The sequence below is a fragment of the Schistocerca cancellata genome, chromosome 3, assembly GCF_023864275.1.
Source record: "Schistocerca cancellata isolate TAMUIC-IGC-003103 chromosome 3, iqSchCanc2.1, whole genome shotgun sequence".
NCBI lineage: Eukaryota > Metazoa > Arthropoda > Insecta > Orthoptera > Acrididae > Schistocerca > Schistocerca cancellata.
Genome location: NC_064628.1, coordinates 712114871 through 712132414, shown reverse-complemented (window position 1 = coordinate 712132414; position 17544 = coordinate 712114871). Strand labels below are relative to the sequence as shown.

The window sequence follows — 17544 nt, the reverse complement described above, 5'->3', positions numbered from 1 at the left end:
TACAGATAAGCCTGTGACCTAGCAGAAAATTAAGCTGTCCTAGTGGGTTGCTTTTGCATCACAAGAACGCCTCAGTTCACTCCGCACAAGACGCTGTTTCACATGCTGCTTCTTTCAGCTATCACAGAGCGAGGTGCCGCAGTGGTTAGCACACTGGACCCGCAGTCGGGAGGACGACGGTTCAATCGCACATCCTGCCATCCAGATTTAGGTTTTCCGTGATTTCCCTAAATCGCTCCAGGCAAATGCCGGAATGGTTTCTTTGAAAGGGCACGACCGATTTCCTTCCCCGTTCTTGACACAATCCGAGCTTGTCCCTGGTCTCTAATGAACTCGATGTCGACGGGACGTTAAACCCAATGTTCCTTCCTTCTTTGAGCTATCAAATTTAGCCTCACTCCCCTACATACCTTCTGACGTGGCATCCAGTAGCTTTTCTCTCTTTTCTCGGATAAAGAGACCATTCTCTGTCTGGCACTTCCAGAATTCAGCGTGGAACAAGCCCTGAGCATAAAAAATGCGGATTTTTCCTGTCGAGGTCTCTGTCAAGTCATCCACCCAACGTTGGGAAAAATGTGTCACATTGAAGAGTGAATTTTAAGAGAATGAGCAACATCCTGAACAAGTTTCCCTACCACAGTTTCATTTTTCCGAGGCAATAATTGGTGTGGTGGAGTGTATTTCGAGTACCACTTTCACTTTCCTCATTCTTGTTTCAGTAACGATTGCTGCTAAGCCACTGTCACTTGTGCGATGGACACAACTATTTTAGTGTTGCTGTTGGTTATTGAGGTCGCTGTAAACAGAGTTATGTTGTGAACCAGCAAAGCAATAGCTTATAGACGAGGAAAATATATGATTCATCTATATAAGAACGAAGTTTTTGGAAAGGTACTTATGTGAGCTAATTAAGGATAACTTAAGCTGGACTTACAAGAAACGTATCTAGTACATTTTGCAGCTAATTTAGAGATTTTTACAGATAGCAAAGGCGTATTAGTAACAAGTAATAACAACACTGATGCTCGTCTATTTAACTTAATATTAGGGTGGCTACATGTGATATATCATAAGGCAAGATGCTATAACTAATTTTTTACTAGTAAGTACATATGCACATTATGCAATACATTGTAAGATTTATTATAATTGCTATTTTTTTAATGCTTTATTATTAGTAACAGTTAATTTTTTCTTTATAATTAACAGGTTCCAGAAACTGGCGCATGTGTATACCGAAACTAGTAACAACTTAATAAAGTGTGACGCTATTGTCATGATGTAAAGTTAGCGTTACATATCGCTATGAGAATTTTTCTCATTTTCTGCCGCTACTTCGTGGTTATTTTACTGAAGATTCTGCAGTGGTATATTTTTAAAGGTAGCTTTGCACTCACCACATTATGTGTTGTGACGTCAGTAATGTTTCTATGGCCTCTTGTCGGCAGGAGGTAGTCTGTGAATACCGTTAGGTAATAGGGCCTCCTCTGGGGTTATGAACAATTTCACAGAAATTGGGAAGTGACCCACTCCACAGCTACTGAACGTAACGCAGGTGCCTGCACACTCTGTGGTCAGTGAATGGTGCAGCTACCCCACAGCCCCCAGAGAATAATTGAGTGAACTTGACATTTTTCATTTCTGCACCCATGTACAAGAATCACATGCCGCGTCACAATCCGTCGGGCACGAGAGATTCAGCTGCCATAGTTCGAAAAATTTAGCTAAGCCATAAGTATTGCAATGTTCTTGCCGCATAAGATTGACCAATAAGGAAAACAATGCTGAGGCCCAATATCAACTTCGTGTTTAAAAATGTGCACCTTGTATGCAAAAGGATGAAAGTTACGTGTACTTTCACTTGCTTTGGAAATTTCGCAACAGTTCTCGGCCATTACATTAGCGACACCATGAAGTCCCCGCATCTATATAGAGTTTTCCGAAAGTACTGAAGTGAGGGCTGTGAAGTTGGATTCAGGGCATTTCTGCTAGAGCCGTCGCAGAGAGAGACACCTCTAGCTGCCGTCTGGTGCTGATCGGGGCACTTTAAGCGTATAGTGGAATGCAAGTGTCGCAGTTGCAGTTAACGCGATACATATTTTGTGCAGCTCGTTACTTGCTTATTACTTTCTAACTTTATTTTGCTTAGTTTGGTTATAATTTAAGGCTTATTGTTTAACGTTAACAGTGATTTTGTGAGTTGCACTGATATGCAGATCTTGTTGAGCTTACTCCACACAGTTTTTCACTCTTTTCGGTACCTGCCCACTGTGTTAGCATCACTTTGTAATTTGATGTGAGTTCATTTTCATTGTGGTTTATGTCGATTCTTAGAGCAAATTAACAACAGTTAATCTCAGTCTTCTCCTAGATTCTTTAAACTGTCCTACAACTTGTCCTTGCTAGGCGACCCACTAAAAAATTAGTATAACACCTTGTACACCCAGTTAGTTCGCTTCAGAATGTCGCCGTGGTCCTTAATCACCGTGGCCAACTAGCAACGGGCATTTCATTCGCTCATTCTGCGTCAGTTATCTCATGACAGCAATGAGCACTGCACTCGTTGATCTTGTATTAGTACACGTTGGTTTCATTAACCAGGATCTAGAACTTCCGAAAGTTTATGGTGTACCAATTCAATTATCTCTTTCATTTTACATTAAGGGACTTATAAGCAGACATATGTAAGACGGAATAACACGCTGGTTGACTCTCTAGAAATGTACGCTCTTGGACTTCTAACAGTAGAACATAGTGATGAATAACGCCTCTCGTGTACTTCCGCCACGGATTTCGATGAGCATCACCGTTGCACTTTCGTGTATATGGAGCGAACACATGACGAAATACACAGCCGGCCGGTGTGGCCGTGCGGTTCTAGGCGCTTCAGTCTGGAACCGCGTGACCGCTACGGTCGCAGTTTCGAATCCTGCTTCGGGCATGGATGTGTGTGATGTCCTTAGGTTAGTTAGGTTTAAGTAGTTCTAAGTTCTAGGGGACTGATGACCACAAATGTTAAGTCCCATAGTGCTCAGAGCCATTTGAACCATTTGAACGAAATGCACAGCTCTTGTTTGGATCTTCTCAAGTTCGTCAATCAGTCATATTTAGTAAGGTACCCTGACTTATCAAGAACACTCAAGCATCAGTGGAACAAGGTTTTCGAAAGCCGGCTATTTCAGGGGCGATCGACACTTTTTGAGGTTTCTTCTAATCAATGTCTCTGACTTCTGCCTTTCCTACGATCAGTTTTCTGCAGTCGTTCCACCTTAAATCGCCTCATCTGCGAACAAATACTATAGAGGGCCAAAAAGCGAAAAATATTCTGAACTTGGAATAATGTTTTCTTCTTTTCTACGTGGTAAAAAGAAAGGTAGGATACCAGTGTCTCGAAAAATAATCGAGTTAAAGGCCTCGGGAATCGGGAAGACCTTAAAATACCACATACAGAATTCCGTGCAAGTACTGCTTGATGTCGCAGGTTTGTGGGTATACGGGGCCTCTCTATAAGACAGATTATATCACTGGTACGTAGACAGTCACGAGATTTGAGATTTTACTGACAAGGAAAACTACCCTTTGTACCCCCCTCAGGTTTAGCGGTAAAATGACCCAGTGGACAGCCGTCAAAAACCGAACATGAAAACAAGAAGAAGCTGTACTGAACTGTGAAAAAAGAAGCAAAATAGAAACAGCGGAAGGTCGAATCTCAAGATGTGCAACACCGAGCGGCCTACGAGAATGATGGTGTCGTGGTTGTGTGGTTGCCGTGGTGGGCTGGAAAGTGGCAGGTCTGTGTTGAAAACTCTCTCGTGCCCCTTTTTTCACAAATTTATGAAATGTCTACCCGGTCATTGGCGTGCCTGTTCTCTTTCTGTAGTCTTGCTATTGTCATAGTATAAATTGGTTGTAGAATATGATTCATGTGGTAAGAATATATTACCGTCGCAAGTGAATGTGATGAATAGTGAGAGCAGGCGAGATGCCTCATAGATCTCTCACAGAAATGAAAACAACAAATAAATGAGTGTGAACTATGTTACAACAAAGGAAATCAAGAGTCAGAACTTCCAAAACGGAACGCAAGAGGCATAACATGTAGTACTTTTGTAGAAAAAATAGGAGGTATGTACGTGTTGAGGTCCCTTCGTTACACGCTACTGTTGCAAACGGACGTTACACCGCAATACAGACACAAATTTGAATCAGTGAACAGACACGTTAATGACCGGACGGACAGACACAATTTTGAGGGAAAAAAAGGGGCAGTGGAACCCTGATCTCTCCCTTCGCTGTCCATCACCGTGGGCTTCACGGTAATTGAAAATCGGTTGATATTGCTTATGTTGATCTTCGACCGTTCACTGTTTCTATTTCGCTTCTTTTTTCCACAGTTGAGGACGCCTTCTTCCTATTTTCAAACTTGATCTGTTTTCAGTTTTTGACGGGTTATCCTATGAGCCTTCTTACCACTAAATCTGAAGAGACTGAGATGGTGAGTTTCTCTTGTGAGAATTTCGTCAATCTCCAGAGGGCTGCGCTCTTACCGTCCACACCAGATCGGAAACACCGACGGGGAGCTCGTCTCTTAGCGGAGGCTGAGCAATGCGGTAGTGGATTGTAGAAATATGAAAACTGTCTCATCATGAACAACTGGATATTAAAAGCAAAGAATTACGTGTTGTTAGCAGTTACTGCAGAGGGAGGAAAGCTACTAGCCTTTCACTCCCCCCCTCCCCACCCCCTCCCCCCGTCCACAGCTCGTGGTCTAGTGGCTAGCGTTGCTGCCTTTGGATCACGGGGTCTCGGGTTGGGAATTTTCTCTGCCCAAGGGTTGGGTGTCTGTGTTGTCCTCATCATTTCATGATCATCATCACACGTGTCAGTTGATAGATTGAATTGAGTTAAAAACTGGACTATGTAAAAATTGGGACGGGCGCTGATGACCGCGCAGTTGAGCGCTCCACAAACCAAACATCATCATCCCCCCCCCCCCCCCCCCACTTCTAACACGCACTGCCGGAAAAAAGGCGCAACACCATAAGAAAATTAATGTAGAGTAATTTAATTTCGGGAATACGTTTTTCTGCGTAACATATTTATTTACGTGAGAACTCTGAAAGATCACATGTTAATGTAAGTGCGACATAAGCCACTGAAAACGTGAAATTCTGGTTCATTAGTAATCGGTGTAATCGTCAGAATGTTGCATGCAAGCATGCAGAAGTGCGTGCATTGTTTGTGCAGGTGCCAGATGTCAGTTTGTGGGATGGAGTTAAATGTCTGTTGCAGTTGGTCGGTCAATACAGGGACGGTGCGTGCTTGTTGTAGCTGATGCAAGGCAACATTTCGACACTCTATAGAACAACTTGGGTTACAACAGCGGTATGTGGACGAGCGTTATCCTGTTGGAGAACACCCCCTGGAATGCAAATTCTGCTCAGGAATGGTAGCGGAAAAGGTCGAACCATCAGACTGACGCACACAATTGCAGTCATGCTGTCATACGAAATCACACACCAGAGCATAAATCCAGGTGTAGGACTATTGAGTCTGGCAGGCATCCTCGAAGTAATCAATTTGTGACAATCCGTTGTGTCACTGTGTTGCCAATTGCTGCTCGATTTGCTGCTGCAGACGCATTACGATGAGCCACAGCCATACTCTGAACACGATGCTCTTCACTCACTGTGGTTCAAAATGGCCGTCCGGAGCCCGGGCATCTTGCGACCATACATTCTTGTGACCACCGCTACCAGCAGTCACGTGCAGTGTCTACATTCCTGCCAAGTCTTTCTGCAGTATCGCAGAAGAACATCCAGCTTCTCGTAGCACTACTACAGCACGTCGTTCAAACCCAGTGAGGTGTCGATAATGGCGTCTTTGTCACTTTAAAGGCATTCCTGGCTGACATCAACTCACCACGTTCAATCTCAAAGGTAATTGACGCTCAAAGCCGTTATAGAGTGTGCTTAAAACTAATCTGAGTTACATCCTCATAGTGGCGCTACTAGCGCTGCTCTTACACGACTGGTGTGAATTTTGATTAGACATCTTTCAGGTGTAGAAACACGCCTACCAACTTCCGTTTATGTCACACGAGTCCTTCTTGGTGCTGAGATTTTTTTCCCGTCACTGTAGTAGAAAAGGGTAGAAATTTTCCCAAGTAAAATTATTCTAATTGGTAGGCATTCACTGTCAAAGAAAAGACTGGATGACGACAGAATTAATGATGGACCGCCCATACTCGCAGACCTAATACATGCCTTTAAATGTCTCCTCATACCTGAAGGAAAGGCTAAAGGTATGGCTTCAAAACTACAGGTTCTTACTGTCCTCGTAAACAATCGGTTTAATTACCATCTCCCAACATAGTGTTCTAATAGGCTTGTAGAGGGGATCTTCTACCCACTTCATCGTGCAAGATTTAGAAGTCATTGATCAGTCCTATGTGTGTGTGGATTCTCTCGTCACGTGTATGGGATATATAAACTTTTCCCCACTGAGTTTCTCTAGTTTTTACCTCCTCGAAATAATGGGTTTCCATAATATAGCTTGTGTTCGAGCCAATGCAGCAATAATAATGACTGTAAAAGTAAAGCAATCCGGACTTGTAACGAGAAGCACGCTATATGGACGCTACCGCACATTTTGCTGTGTCTTATGGGGTATGAAAAAAGTCACAGAGACTGGCAAAGTATCTTTTAGACAGAAAATAAATTTTAGGAAATAATATTGCTTACCCAATGGAATAACTAGTTGGTAGGCCATTACTAAGTACAGCGAATGCTGCCTGTAGCCTACATTGTGAGATAAACAAAAGTGTGTTTCCAGAAGTTTTGTCAGTGATGAATATTTTGAAACGTGGTAGTGTGGACTAATTGGAATAAAACTGTCAATATAATATGAGTCCAATATTTATTGGTTTCAGATATGCAGCTGTTAGAACGTAACCCAAACAAATACCCACACAAGGTTCTAAGCAAAGGCAAAAGATTAAGTTCAAAGTCGATTTTCATAAATTACAACACTAACTTCTATGCACTTTCAGTTTTTCTTGAAAACGCATCGAGTAGCTCTTCGGGAGGTCGTCTTGTGGTTCTTTTATCACAGAAACAGTATTCATAATACAAACTGTCAGTTCGTCTCCTGTGTTTTGGTTTTGTTTATAGACTTCGTCTTTCTACCATCCATACAGGCAAAAAGTTTCGTTGACATTAGTGTCCAAGAAACGTCACCATTTCTGCCGACCCATCTTCTGGAGAATACAGATGATGTCACCTGATGACTAGAATCTGCAGGGGCCCCGACATGCTGGAAGAATATATGCTTCTACGTAGGAAAGAAAAGTCTTTTCCAGTAATGCTGAAAGCTAGTCTCCGTGTTATTAACAGTGTTGCCTTCATAAAAGAACAGCAAGATGGCTTCAGAAGAGCCACACGTGATGTTTTCAAGAGAATTTGGAATTGTCTTGAAGTCGAAGGTGGAATTTATTAAAATCAAGTTTTACCATTTTCACTTCAAAAGAAATGTACACCATTAAATTCAAAAGTCCAACTTTTTTCTACATCTTTGCTGTTCACGGAGATCATAGAAACGGTCTTCCTGCTTGCATTCAAATTCAGTTCAACTTGTTTCCGCAAATAGCATTGTCGTAGCACTCTGTCAAGACGGCTGCTTTACTTGAAGTTCGTCTGAAGCTACACAGAGTTCTGTACGAAGAAATGGGACAATTTCAGAGTCTTTACTGGCCTCATACAGATATTATTTTATGTATATAGACTGAAGCGGCGAGTTCAAATTTGTACCAAAATCCGGGAATCGAACACGGGTTTCCTCTAGACGCTACAGTCTGGAACCGCGCGACCGGTATGGTCGTAGGTTCGAATCCTGCCTCGGGCATGGATGTGTGTGATGTCCTTAGGTTAGTTAGGTTTAACTAGTTCTAAGTTGTAGGGGACTAATGACCTCAGAAGTTGAGTCCCATAGTGATCAGAGCCATTTGAACCATTTTTTTTTTTTCAGTTGGTAAGAGCTGATGCTGAGGTTCGTGTGTGGCGCTGGCCCCTCAAAGCCATGGACCCAACCTGTCATCAAGGCACTGTGCAAGCTGGTGGTGGCTCCATAACGTTCTGGGCCGTGTTTAAATGGACTGGACTGGTTCCTCTGGTCTAACTGAACCGCTGATTAACTGGAAATGATTAAGTTGGGCTACTTGGAGACCATTTTCAGCCATTCATGGACTTCGTGTTCCCAAAAAAGATGGAATTTTTATGGACGACAATGCGCCATGTCAGCGGGCCTCAACTGTTCACGATTGGTTTGAAGAACATTCTGGACACTTCGAGCTAATGATCTGGCCATTCATATGGGATGTAATCTAGATGTCAGTTTGTGCACAAAATCCTGCGTCGGCAATATTTTCGCAGTCATGGGCGGCTATAGAGGCAACATGGTTCAATACTTCTGCAGGGTCTTCGCTCGACTCTTTGAGTCCATTCGACGTCGAGTGCTCCACTACGCTGGGCAACGGGAGATGTGTCATGATATTTCCACATTGTATGTGGATTGTTTTACTCGAATGAGCCCGTAATAATACCACCTCGTACAATATTTACTACTTACACTTCCTGAAACACAGCGTATACTTATCTTGCGGGAACCTGGGCACTGACCTTAACTTCATTGCAGACCTCGAAGCGCGAGTCCTTGCGCACGAGCGCCTCGAACGCCTTGGCGAGCTCGATGTGGTGCCTGATGTAGGCCTGCAGGCCGCGGATGCCGTACGAGCGCAGCACGAACCACAGCTTGAGCGAGCGGAAGCGGCGCGACAGCGGCACGCCCCAGTGGCGGTAGTCGATGGTGGCGTCCGAGTAGCCGTGCTGCAGGTACAGCGGGTCAACCACGAGCGCCGACGTCAGCCGGATGCGGTCGCGCACCCACATGGTCGAGCAGTCGAAGTTGACGAGCAGCCACTTGTTGGGGTTGGTGTTGAACGAGTCGGCGTACTCGATGCCGCGCAGCAGCGGCTTCAGCTCGGGGCAGATGAAGGCGTTGCCGGCGTACGCGCCGTCCACGTGCAGCCACACGCACGGGAAGCTGCGGCACACCGGCCCGATCTCCTGCAGGTCGTCGAACGAGCAGCACGACGTCGTGCCCAGCGTCGTCGACACGAAGAACGGGATGTGGCCCAGCGCCTCGTCCTCCTCCATCGCCTGCACACACCGACGCAAAATGTGCTCTCCGAAACGTGTCAGGGATAGAGTTTGTAATGGATCTGGCAGATGTGTTATTTTTGTCCATACCAAATCTAATGAGGGAGGTTCTAAATGTTCTCTTATATTTCTGTCAGAATATTTTTTGTGAATTGTAATTTGCCTTATTTTGTGCTAATTTGCTTATATGTTCGAGAGTGACAGCATATTGATTAATATTAGTAGATGTGACGAACAATATCAAAGAGACTGGTTACAAGTGGAAGCTTGCGTGTTGTGTGAAATGTCTTTGACGCTGGAGTCGTCTTTGGCCGTAGTCAGTCGGCAGTGAACACTCGGTGTGTGACGGTGGAACAATGTACAGGTCCCCGTTGTAATAATTTGCAAGTGACCAGCAAAAATGAGGTATTCTACTACTTTTTTATATAAACATCAAGAAGGAAGCACATTCGGAAAAATGGTACTTGAAGCACCAAAAATTAGACAAACGCATTGACCCATTGACCCAGGACATTTCCGCAGCCGACGAAACAGCATTATGGAATCATACATCGACTAGACGACTGAAGCCAGCGCAAAAAAGTCAAATATCATCTTATAAACATCCACGGAAAAGTGAGTACTGTCACGAAATATGCTAAATTCAAGTATATAAAAATAGTGAGCATATTTTAAGTTGCTCTTCATCAATGCGATGATTCGGAAGCTTTGGTATACTACATGAAGTAAATGGTAGAATTACTGGTACTATTGGTAGCATTAGTCGCGAAAGAAACGTAAATGAATGTGAGAGAGAGAAACTGGGAACCGATGACTTCGCTTTGTCTTTGTTTGTTTGGTTGTTTTGCCGATAAATAGAACCATTCATCATTTAGTGTTAGCCCATTCTGTATTTTACATCCTTACAAAATATAACACTCCCTTCGTTCGAAAAAAAAAAAATAGCTGCTTGCTTACATTCTGCGATTTTAAAAAAATCAGAACAATTACTTTTTATACAAGTGCAGTTTACATGCACAAACATAGAAAAATTTACGTGATTATTGTTGTTGCTATCTACACAATATCAAATTCTTCATCGTGGTCAAAGGCAAGAGTTTCCTTTTATAATTCGTAAGTGCGAAAGCTGTTTGGCGATAACATACACGTGTTTCATATAAGCTCAACGAACTATTAAAGCAATGATTGATACGTGATTCTTCAGTTTCTCCTGGCGTATTTGTTGCTCGAACAGTCCACGGGTACTAAAAAGAGTACTACGTAGGGCGCGCAGCATCTCAGATGCAGAGAATCTGCCCCAGGAATTGGAACACCTCAAAACCGTGTTCCGAAAAAACGGGTACTCGGAATGGCAGATTAGACGCGCTCTCCGTCCCACCACCACAGCACAACCTGCGGAGACGGATGAAGTCACGCAAGAAGAGGTAGCCACTGCCTTTATTCCGTACAATGGCGCACTATCGGGGAAAATCGGCCGTATATTAAAGAAACACCGAGTTAAAACCGTCTTTTGCCCGCTCAATAAAACACGGGCATTACTGGGAAGTGTGAAAGATGACCTCGGTGTGAGGAAGGCCGGCATATACCAAATTTCCTGTGAGTGTGGAAGACTTATATCGGACAAACAGTACGCACCATCGAAGATCGTTGCCGAGAACGTTAAAGGCACACTCGACTGAAATATCCAAATAAGCCGGCGGCGGTAGCAGAGCACTGTTTGTCCGAGAAACACGAGGTGGATTATGAGCGTACCAAGATCCTGGCTCAGGCCTCTAAATATTGGGAGAGCGATGTAAGGGAGGCTATCGAAATTCGCACTAGGGAAGATCTTCTAAACCCAGATTGCGACTACAATCTCAGCAAGGCTTGGGACCCGGCATTGAATGTAATTAAGAAGACTCTCAGCAAGAAGTACCAACTTGCGACCAGGGTGGACGTAGCAAGCACATCGACGCTACGACAGATTACAACGCCCACGTCTTCGCGACCGCCGGCGCGCGGGCGCAGACAGCGAAGAGCGCGGCCCGCGGAGGGGATTTAAATCGGCCGCCCGCTCTCAGGCTCTCAGTTCGTCAGCGCTCCAGACGATGGCGACATGTCTGATCACCGAAATATTGTGCCCGTTGGACACTATGAACCGGCAGTATACCCGTGGACTGTTCGAGCAATGTTTGATATGTTTCTGTATTGCATTTTTTCTCTTTTTCGAATTATATAATAAATCTGCATTTATTTTTCGTACAACATTCACCTGTTTCACATTACATATCCACTATTTTAGAATAAAACCTGACCTAAACTATGACAATTTTGATTTTGCTGTAAATGCTGTTTATCTCTAAGTAGCAGACAGGAGGATAGCTACGTAAGACAAAAATGTTCCATAGGTTACGCGGTGCTTTGTATATCCGACGTAGTTTCTACATGGTTCACCGCTTCCAGTTTCTACGGGAATTTAGCAAAACACTGACTACGTACGCAAAAAAAAAAAAAAAGAAGCGATAGTAATGAGTTAACTCCCGATAGTTATGCAACACGCGTAACGTACAGGCAACGTAATTACGATCTTAACCGACCAAAATTACTAGGAAAGCTACCGTAGCCTGCGATCACTTACTATAGTCTACAGTAGCCTACGGTAGTTTTACAATTCTAGACAAAGAAAAATGCATCTGCATTTATATCTAAACCACCTCATGGTGTGTGGTGGAGGGTACTTTGTGTAATACACGTTCGCTGGATAAACGATTGCCGGTATGACTCTGTGTATGCTCGAATCTCTCTAATTTTACCTTCATTGTCCTTTAGCAAGATATGCATAGGAGGAAACAATATATTTGTTGCTCTTCCAGGAATGTACACTCTCGTAACTATCAAGTACACGATACTGTGATGCAGAACGCCTATCTTACTACTGCAGTTGGTTGATCATCTCGATGTTGCTTTCGTGTGTACTAAATGAATCTGTAACGAAATGCGCTGCTCTTCTTTAGATCTTCTCTACTTTCTCTGTCAGTCCTATCTGGTACGCATCCTATAGTAAAGAGCAACATTCAGGCATTAGTCGAACGACAGTTTTTTAAGATCCGCTCTTTTTTGACGGAATACATTTCCTAAGCGTTCTTCCAATGATTCTCAGCCTGATAGCTTTCCCGCCATTAGCTTCAAGTAGTCGTTCCAGTTAAAAATGCATAGTCCTAGACATTTTATGGAAGTAACTGCTTTCAGAGATTGTTCTGCAGCCGTGTAATTATACAAGAAAGAGTATTTTTATCTATTTCTTCGCAATATGGCATCTTGAGAGTCAATTTCCCGTCTCTGCATCTAGTGTCAATCTTTTGCAGGTCTTCCTGCATTTTATTACAGTTTTGTCGCTTTGCGACTTCATTGTATACAAGAGCAACATCTATGAAAAGCCTCATGGAACTTCCGACGTTATCTACCAGGTCATTTATATATACTGTGGTTCTATAATACCCCTTGTTAATTCTGCGTCTGAAGACTTCTCTCCCTTGGGAATGACACGATGCGTTCTCTTTGCTAGGAACCCCTGAATCCAATCACACAGTTGTTTCGATATTTTGCACACTCGTAATTTTTTCATTAGGCGGCAATGTGGCACTGTGGTGAATGCCTTAGTCACGGAACACTACATCTACCTGGGCCGTTACCAGCCACCTTTTGGGTCTTTTGAACGAACAGAGCAAGCTGGGTTTCACACGATTGTTGCTTCCGAAACCCATGTTGAATCCTTCAGAGGATTTTCGGTCTCTAGAAATATCATAATACGCGAGCATAAAAGTGTTAAAAAATATACATCACAGCGACGTTATAAATATATTTTCACACTTTTGTGCGACTGTTCGCCTTTCAATGATACTTGTTTGCGGTTTTTTAATCCTCTGGAGACCTAAGGTGGTGTGTTGCTAGAGGAGGGGCAAGTTTTTCGTATACTCTATGTCGAATCGTATTGCTATCCCATCAGTACCAGCGGCCTCTCTGTTAATCGATTTCAATTGCTTTACTATCCAAGGGTCACTTATTCTTATATCAGCCATTTTGTCGTTCATGCGTTGATTTACAGGAGGTATCAAAGTGCGATCGGTTCTGTGAAATATTTTTAGTAAAAGACGTCTTGTGTTTCGGTCTCTTCTGAATGGTTCTCCGTTTCAGTGCCACAATGGTCGCGGAGTGTCTGGACAGATGGCCTATATGTGTTTACCATTTTAACATAAGACCAGAACTGCTTAGGACATTCTGTCAAGTTAGTAGAAGAATTTTCTTTACATACCCAAGTACAAGCAGACTTTTCTGACGAGGGATGTGTCAAAGAAAGAAGGTGTTGATTAAGTTTTTTCCGACACCGAAATCATTGCAGCAATAGGACAAATTCTATTTGGACAAGGGAATGCAATTCGGCCGTGCGGTTTTGTAATGGAACAGTCCTATTGTTCACCTTAAGTGAGTTCGTAAAACTGCGGAAAATCCAGATCTCGACCTATCAAGGTGGCGCAATGGTTAGCACACTGGACTCGCACTCGGGAGGACGGCGGTTCAATCCCACGTCCGGTCATCCTGATTTAGGTGTGCCGTGATTTCCCTAAATCGCTTTAGGCAAATGCCGGGATGGTTCCTTTGAAAAGGGCACGGCCGACTTCCTTCCCCATCCTCCCCTAACGCAATCCTATGAGACCGATGACCTCGCTGTTTGGTCTCCTCCACCAAAACAAGCCAACCCCAACCCAGATCTCGATGGCCAGACCTTGTTTTTAACACCATTCTTCTCCAACGGCAGTTCAGTGCCTTAATCGTTGTGCTGCAGCATTTATCGTGACAATGCGTTCCATACAGTGATCATCAAATTGGTGACTGACAAGCCTCCTTGAAAGCCGTTTTACTCGGATGCTCCTTATTTCCTTAAAGAGTGATCTAGCCTCACCTGACAATCTGCGTGCAATATATTTAATCTGGGGCATTCCACACTCTCCACCAAATGCAATGCTGATAATCATCCCACAAGATCTGAAATTATATTACACTCCGACCCATCAACGTTCGTCTGCATACAGTAGGTAAACACGTCACACAATCTGTAAGCAGAGTTCTGTAACACATCAAACTCTTGAAATAAATCTTACACACTAATAACCAAGCCAACATCCTCTTCACGGCGTAAAACACCTCATCAAACGCCCCCCCCCCCCCCAACCATTCTTTCCTATCCCATCTCTAATGACAGTGCTGTCTACGTTAAGTTAAACTCCAACCTTCCTTCCTTCTTTCTTCTCCTCTTTCCAAATCCATTCTCGAAGTTTACAGCCCAAAAACTCCTCTCCTCTATACCTAATAAAAAACATATCCTGCACGATGAAATCCGTGATTTTACTACCGGACCCTGCTATCTACATCAGTGCTGCTTTTCGTTCTTTAGCTTTTCTTTTGATTTCCATTCCGTAGACTCCACCGGCACAACACGTAACTACAGACCTCCCATTCAAAACATCTTACTCTGTTTCAACTCCAACTCACTATTTCAGTACAGCTATCTAATTTTTTTCCCAGTTCATAACTCTTTGGTACATACCATTCACTGCATACATCCCTTCATCTGTCACCTGCGCTGTTTGCATCACCATTGTACACGTGCAGTAATAAACACAGTACTTATGTCAATATTTTTACAATAACGTATCTAAACATGTACATCATTTGTCACAAAATCAAATAAATTCAATAAGTTTTAAGTAAATTGTAATGAGTTTATTCTTGTAAAATTCCAAGCACGAAGTATGAAAATTTGATTGTGAATTATCCTTGACGGTGAGAGATGAGGGGGTGAATAAACAACACAGGATAAAAAAAATTGTGCCTGGCTACTTTGACATTGGGTCAACACTTTTGACCATCTTTCACAAGTGTTGTCTTTGGATCATCAGTCTTTCGACTGATGCCGACTTCATCTCCCCCTCTAACCACAAAATATAATTATCAATGTTGAGATTTGCTGGCATCGTTTCCCTCTATGATCACAAAACTTAATTCACAACTTCGTCAGCGCAACCTTGGTATCCTCGGCCCATTTTTGTTTTGCATGATGGTATTGCGGTTGCTGTGGCTTTATTTATCTATTGTCATTTTTATTTGTAGTTCACTGTTGCTATCTGAGTGTCATTTTGTCTTCTGGAGATAGTAAGTGAAGCTGTGGGCTCTAGAAAATGTAGTGCCAAGTGGAGAAATCGAAACATTTCCGACGTATTTTTGTATTTGTGTTAAATACAGGAATGACAGAAGCGGAGACAGCCAGAAACATTTACGCCATGTATGGAGATAAGGTGTATGGAGATAAAGCCATTAGAGAAAGTATGGCAAGGAAATGGTTTTCCCGTTTTAAGGAGAATCGTTTTGACATTAGTGACTCTCCACGTTTAGGATGAGTTCCGGCGTTTGATGAAGATCGTATAAACGCATTAATCCACAATGATCTACGTCATTGTACTAGAGAACTGGCAAAAGTGGTGAACTGTGATAATTCCATCTCAGTGCGATATTTTCATGCAATGGCGAAGGTTCAAAAATCGGGTGTATGAGTACCGCATACTCTAAGCCAAAATTATAAAAATCTGCGGGTGCCCATATGCACACCTCTGCTTTCCCGTCATCTATTCGAGCATTCTTATCCTGTATTGTTATTGGTGACGGGTAATGGCGTCTTTATGCTAATATAAGGAAAAGAAAAGGGTGGTTGAGCCCAAACAAATCAGCAACTCACATTACAAAGACTTGCGCCCATCCCCAAAAGATTATGTTATACATGGTGGTGTATCCCAAAGTGTTAACCCAAGCCCGCTCGCATTCTGATAGACGGACAAAACATTCTGTACGGGAGTTGGGTTGCGAAGTCATTCTACAACCACCTTATTCACACGATCTTGCGCCCTCAAATTTTCACGTTCTACTGTCTTCATTGAACAACCTCCAAGAAACTTCCTTTCCCAATGAAAATGCGCTCGTAACATATCTCGACGTGGTCTTTGCACTAAAAACACGTGATTTATCCAGTCACAGAATTGAGAGCTACCCCAGCGTTGGCAGATTGTTCTAAATAGTGAAGGAGAATATATTATTGAGACTATTCTCTATGTTGTGTGTATCTGTTGCGTTTATTAAACTTATGGAAAATCGTTACGAACTTATGCACCACCCCAATAAATTTGCTCCGTATCGTTGCTTCGAATTAGTTTGCACCTGCAGCCAGGCAACCCAGACAACAGATTTCCAAAGCGGGCTGCTGATGTTTCGTTTCCCCTGCTAGCAGCGGCACCGAGTTCAATAAACTGCACGCACATATTAGCGCTTGCTGCGTCAGAAACAGTTCTTATACTGGGACCATTTAAAGCGATTTAAAAATTTTGAGAGACGCTGTATCGACTGATACGTGTCTGTTTTCTCTCCGACATAGAGTTTTTATATAGTCATCTTCTTTACACAAGAGGTAATTACGAATAGCTCTGTAGCCTACACTGCATACCCTTCACCTACAAACACCCAATGTCCTGTTCCAAGGCACCTCCCCCTTCGAGACCCTAAATACAGGGTCCGCCTTTTTTTCGTTTTAGTACTTATAATCCCAGGCGTTACCTTATTCACTCAACAGATCAACGCCGTACTATCTGCATCTCGATCCCTTCCAGTTTTCATGATTCAATCTTCACACCGTACATACCAAGCTCTCGTGATCATCCACAGCCAAATTAGAATGCCTGATCCCCACAGCAACATCCATAGCTACATCACAACTCTTATTAAAACGACAGTTAAATCATGAAAATACGAAAATGGATAGAGAAGAGTTAAGAAGTCACCATTAACGATCATAAAAAGCACACTGTTTTGAAATTTCCTGGCCGATTAATAATGTGTGCCAGACTGTGATTCAAACGTGGAACCTTGTGTTTCCCGGACAGTGCTCTTACCGTCTGAGCTGTCTAGGCATGACTCACGATAATTCTGGAAACTATACTTCCTAACACCTAATAGGACCGTGATTCAAAGGTAACAAGAGATAGCACATAGAGTCCATAACCCGTTTATCGTTTACTGGTGAAGTTAATGAAATCGGAAATGGGGATGGTAACTGAAAGGAAAGATGGACTCTTCCGTTTGCAGAATTATTATTACCACACATTCGTCTGAATAAAATTGGGAGGCAGTACAAACAGAGAAACATTACGAATGGAGATCAGGGATTCGTGATGATGAAATACTGATACAGAAAGTCACGTCCATGGGGATAGTGATGAGATTCAGCCCTTCGTTGTTCGGACGAGGA

At 43.1% G+C, this 17544-nt stretch overlaps 1 protein-coding gene across 1 annotated transcript in view; it reads right to left on the bottom strand.

The window, feature by feature from the left end:
• The window catches only part of LOC126176529 (aromatic-L-amino-acid decarboxylase), a 577698-nt gene that overhangs the window by 208268 nt on the left and 351886 nt on the right, over positions 1-17544 (bottom strand). Inside the window, exon 7 of the mRNA XM_049923685.1 lies at positions 8676-9215. Coding sequence (XP_049779642.1) covers positions 8676-9215 — 540 coding nt within the window. The remainder of the gene's footprint in view (positions 1-8675; positions 9216-17544) is intronic.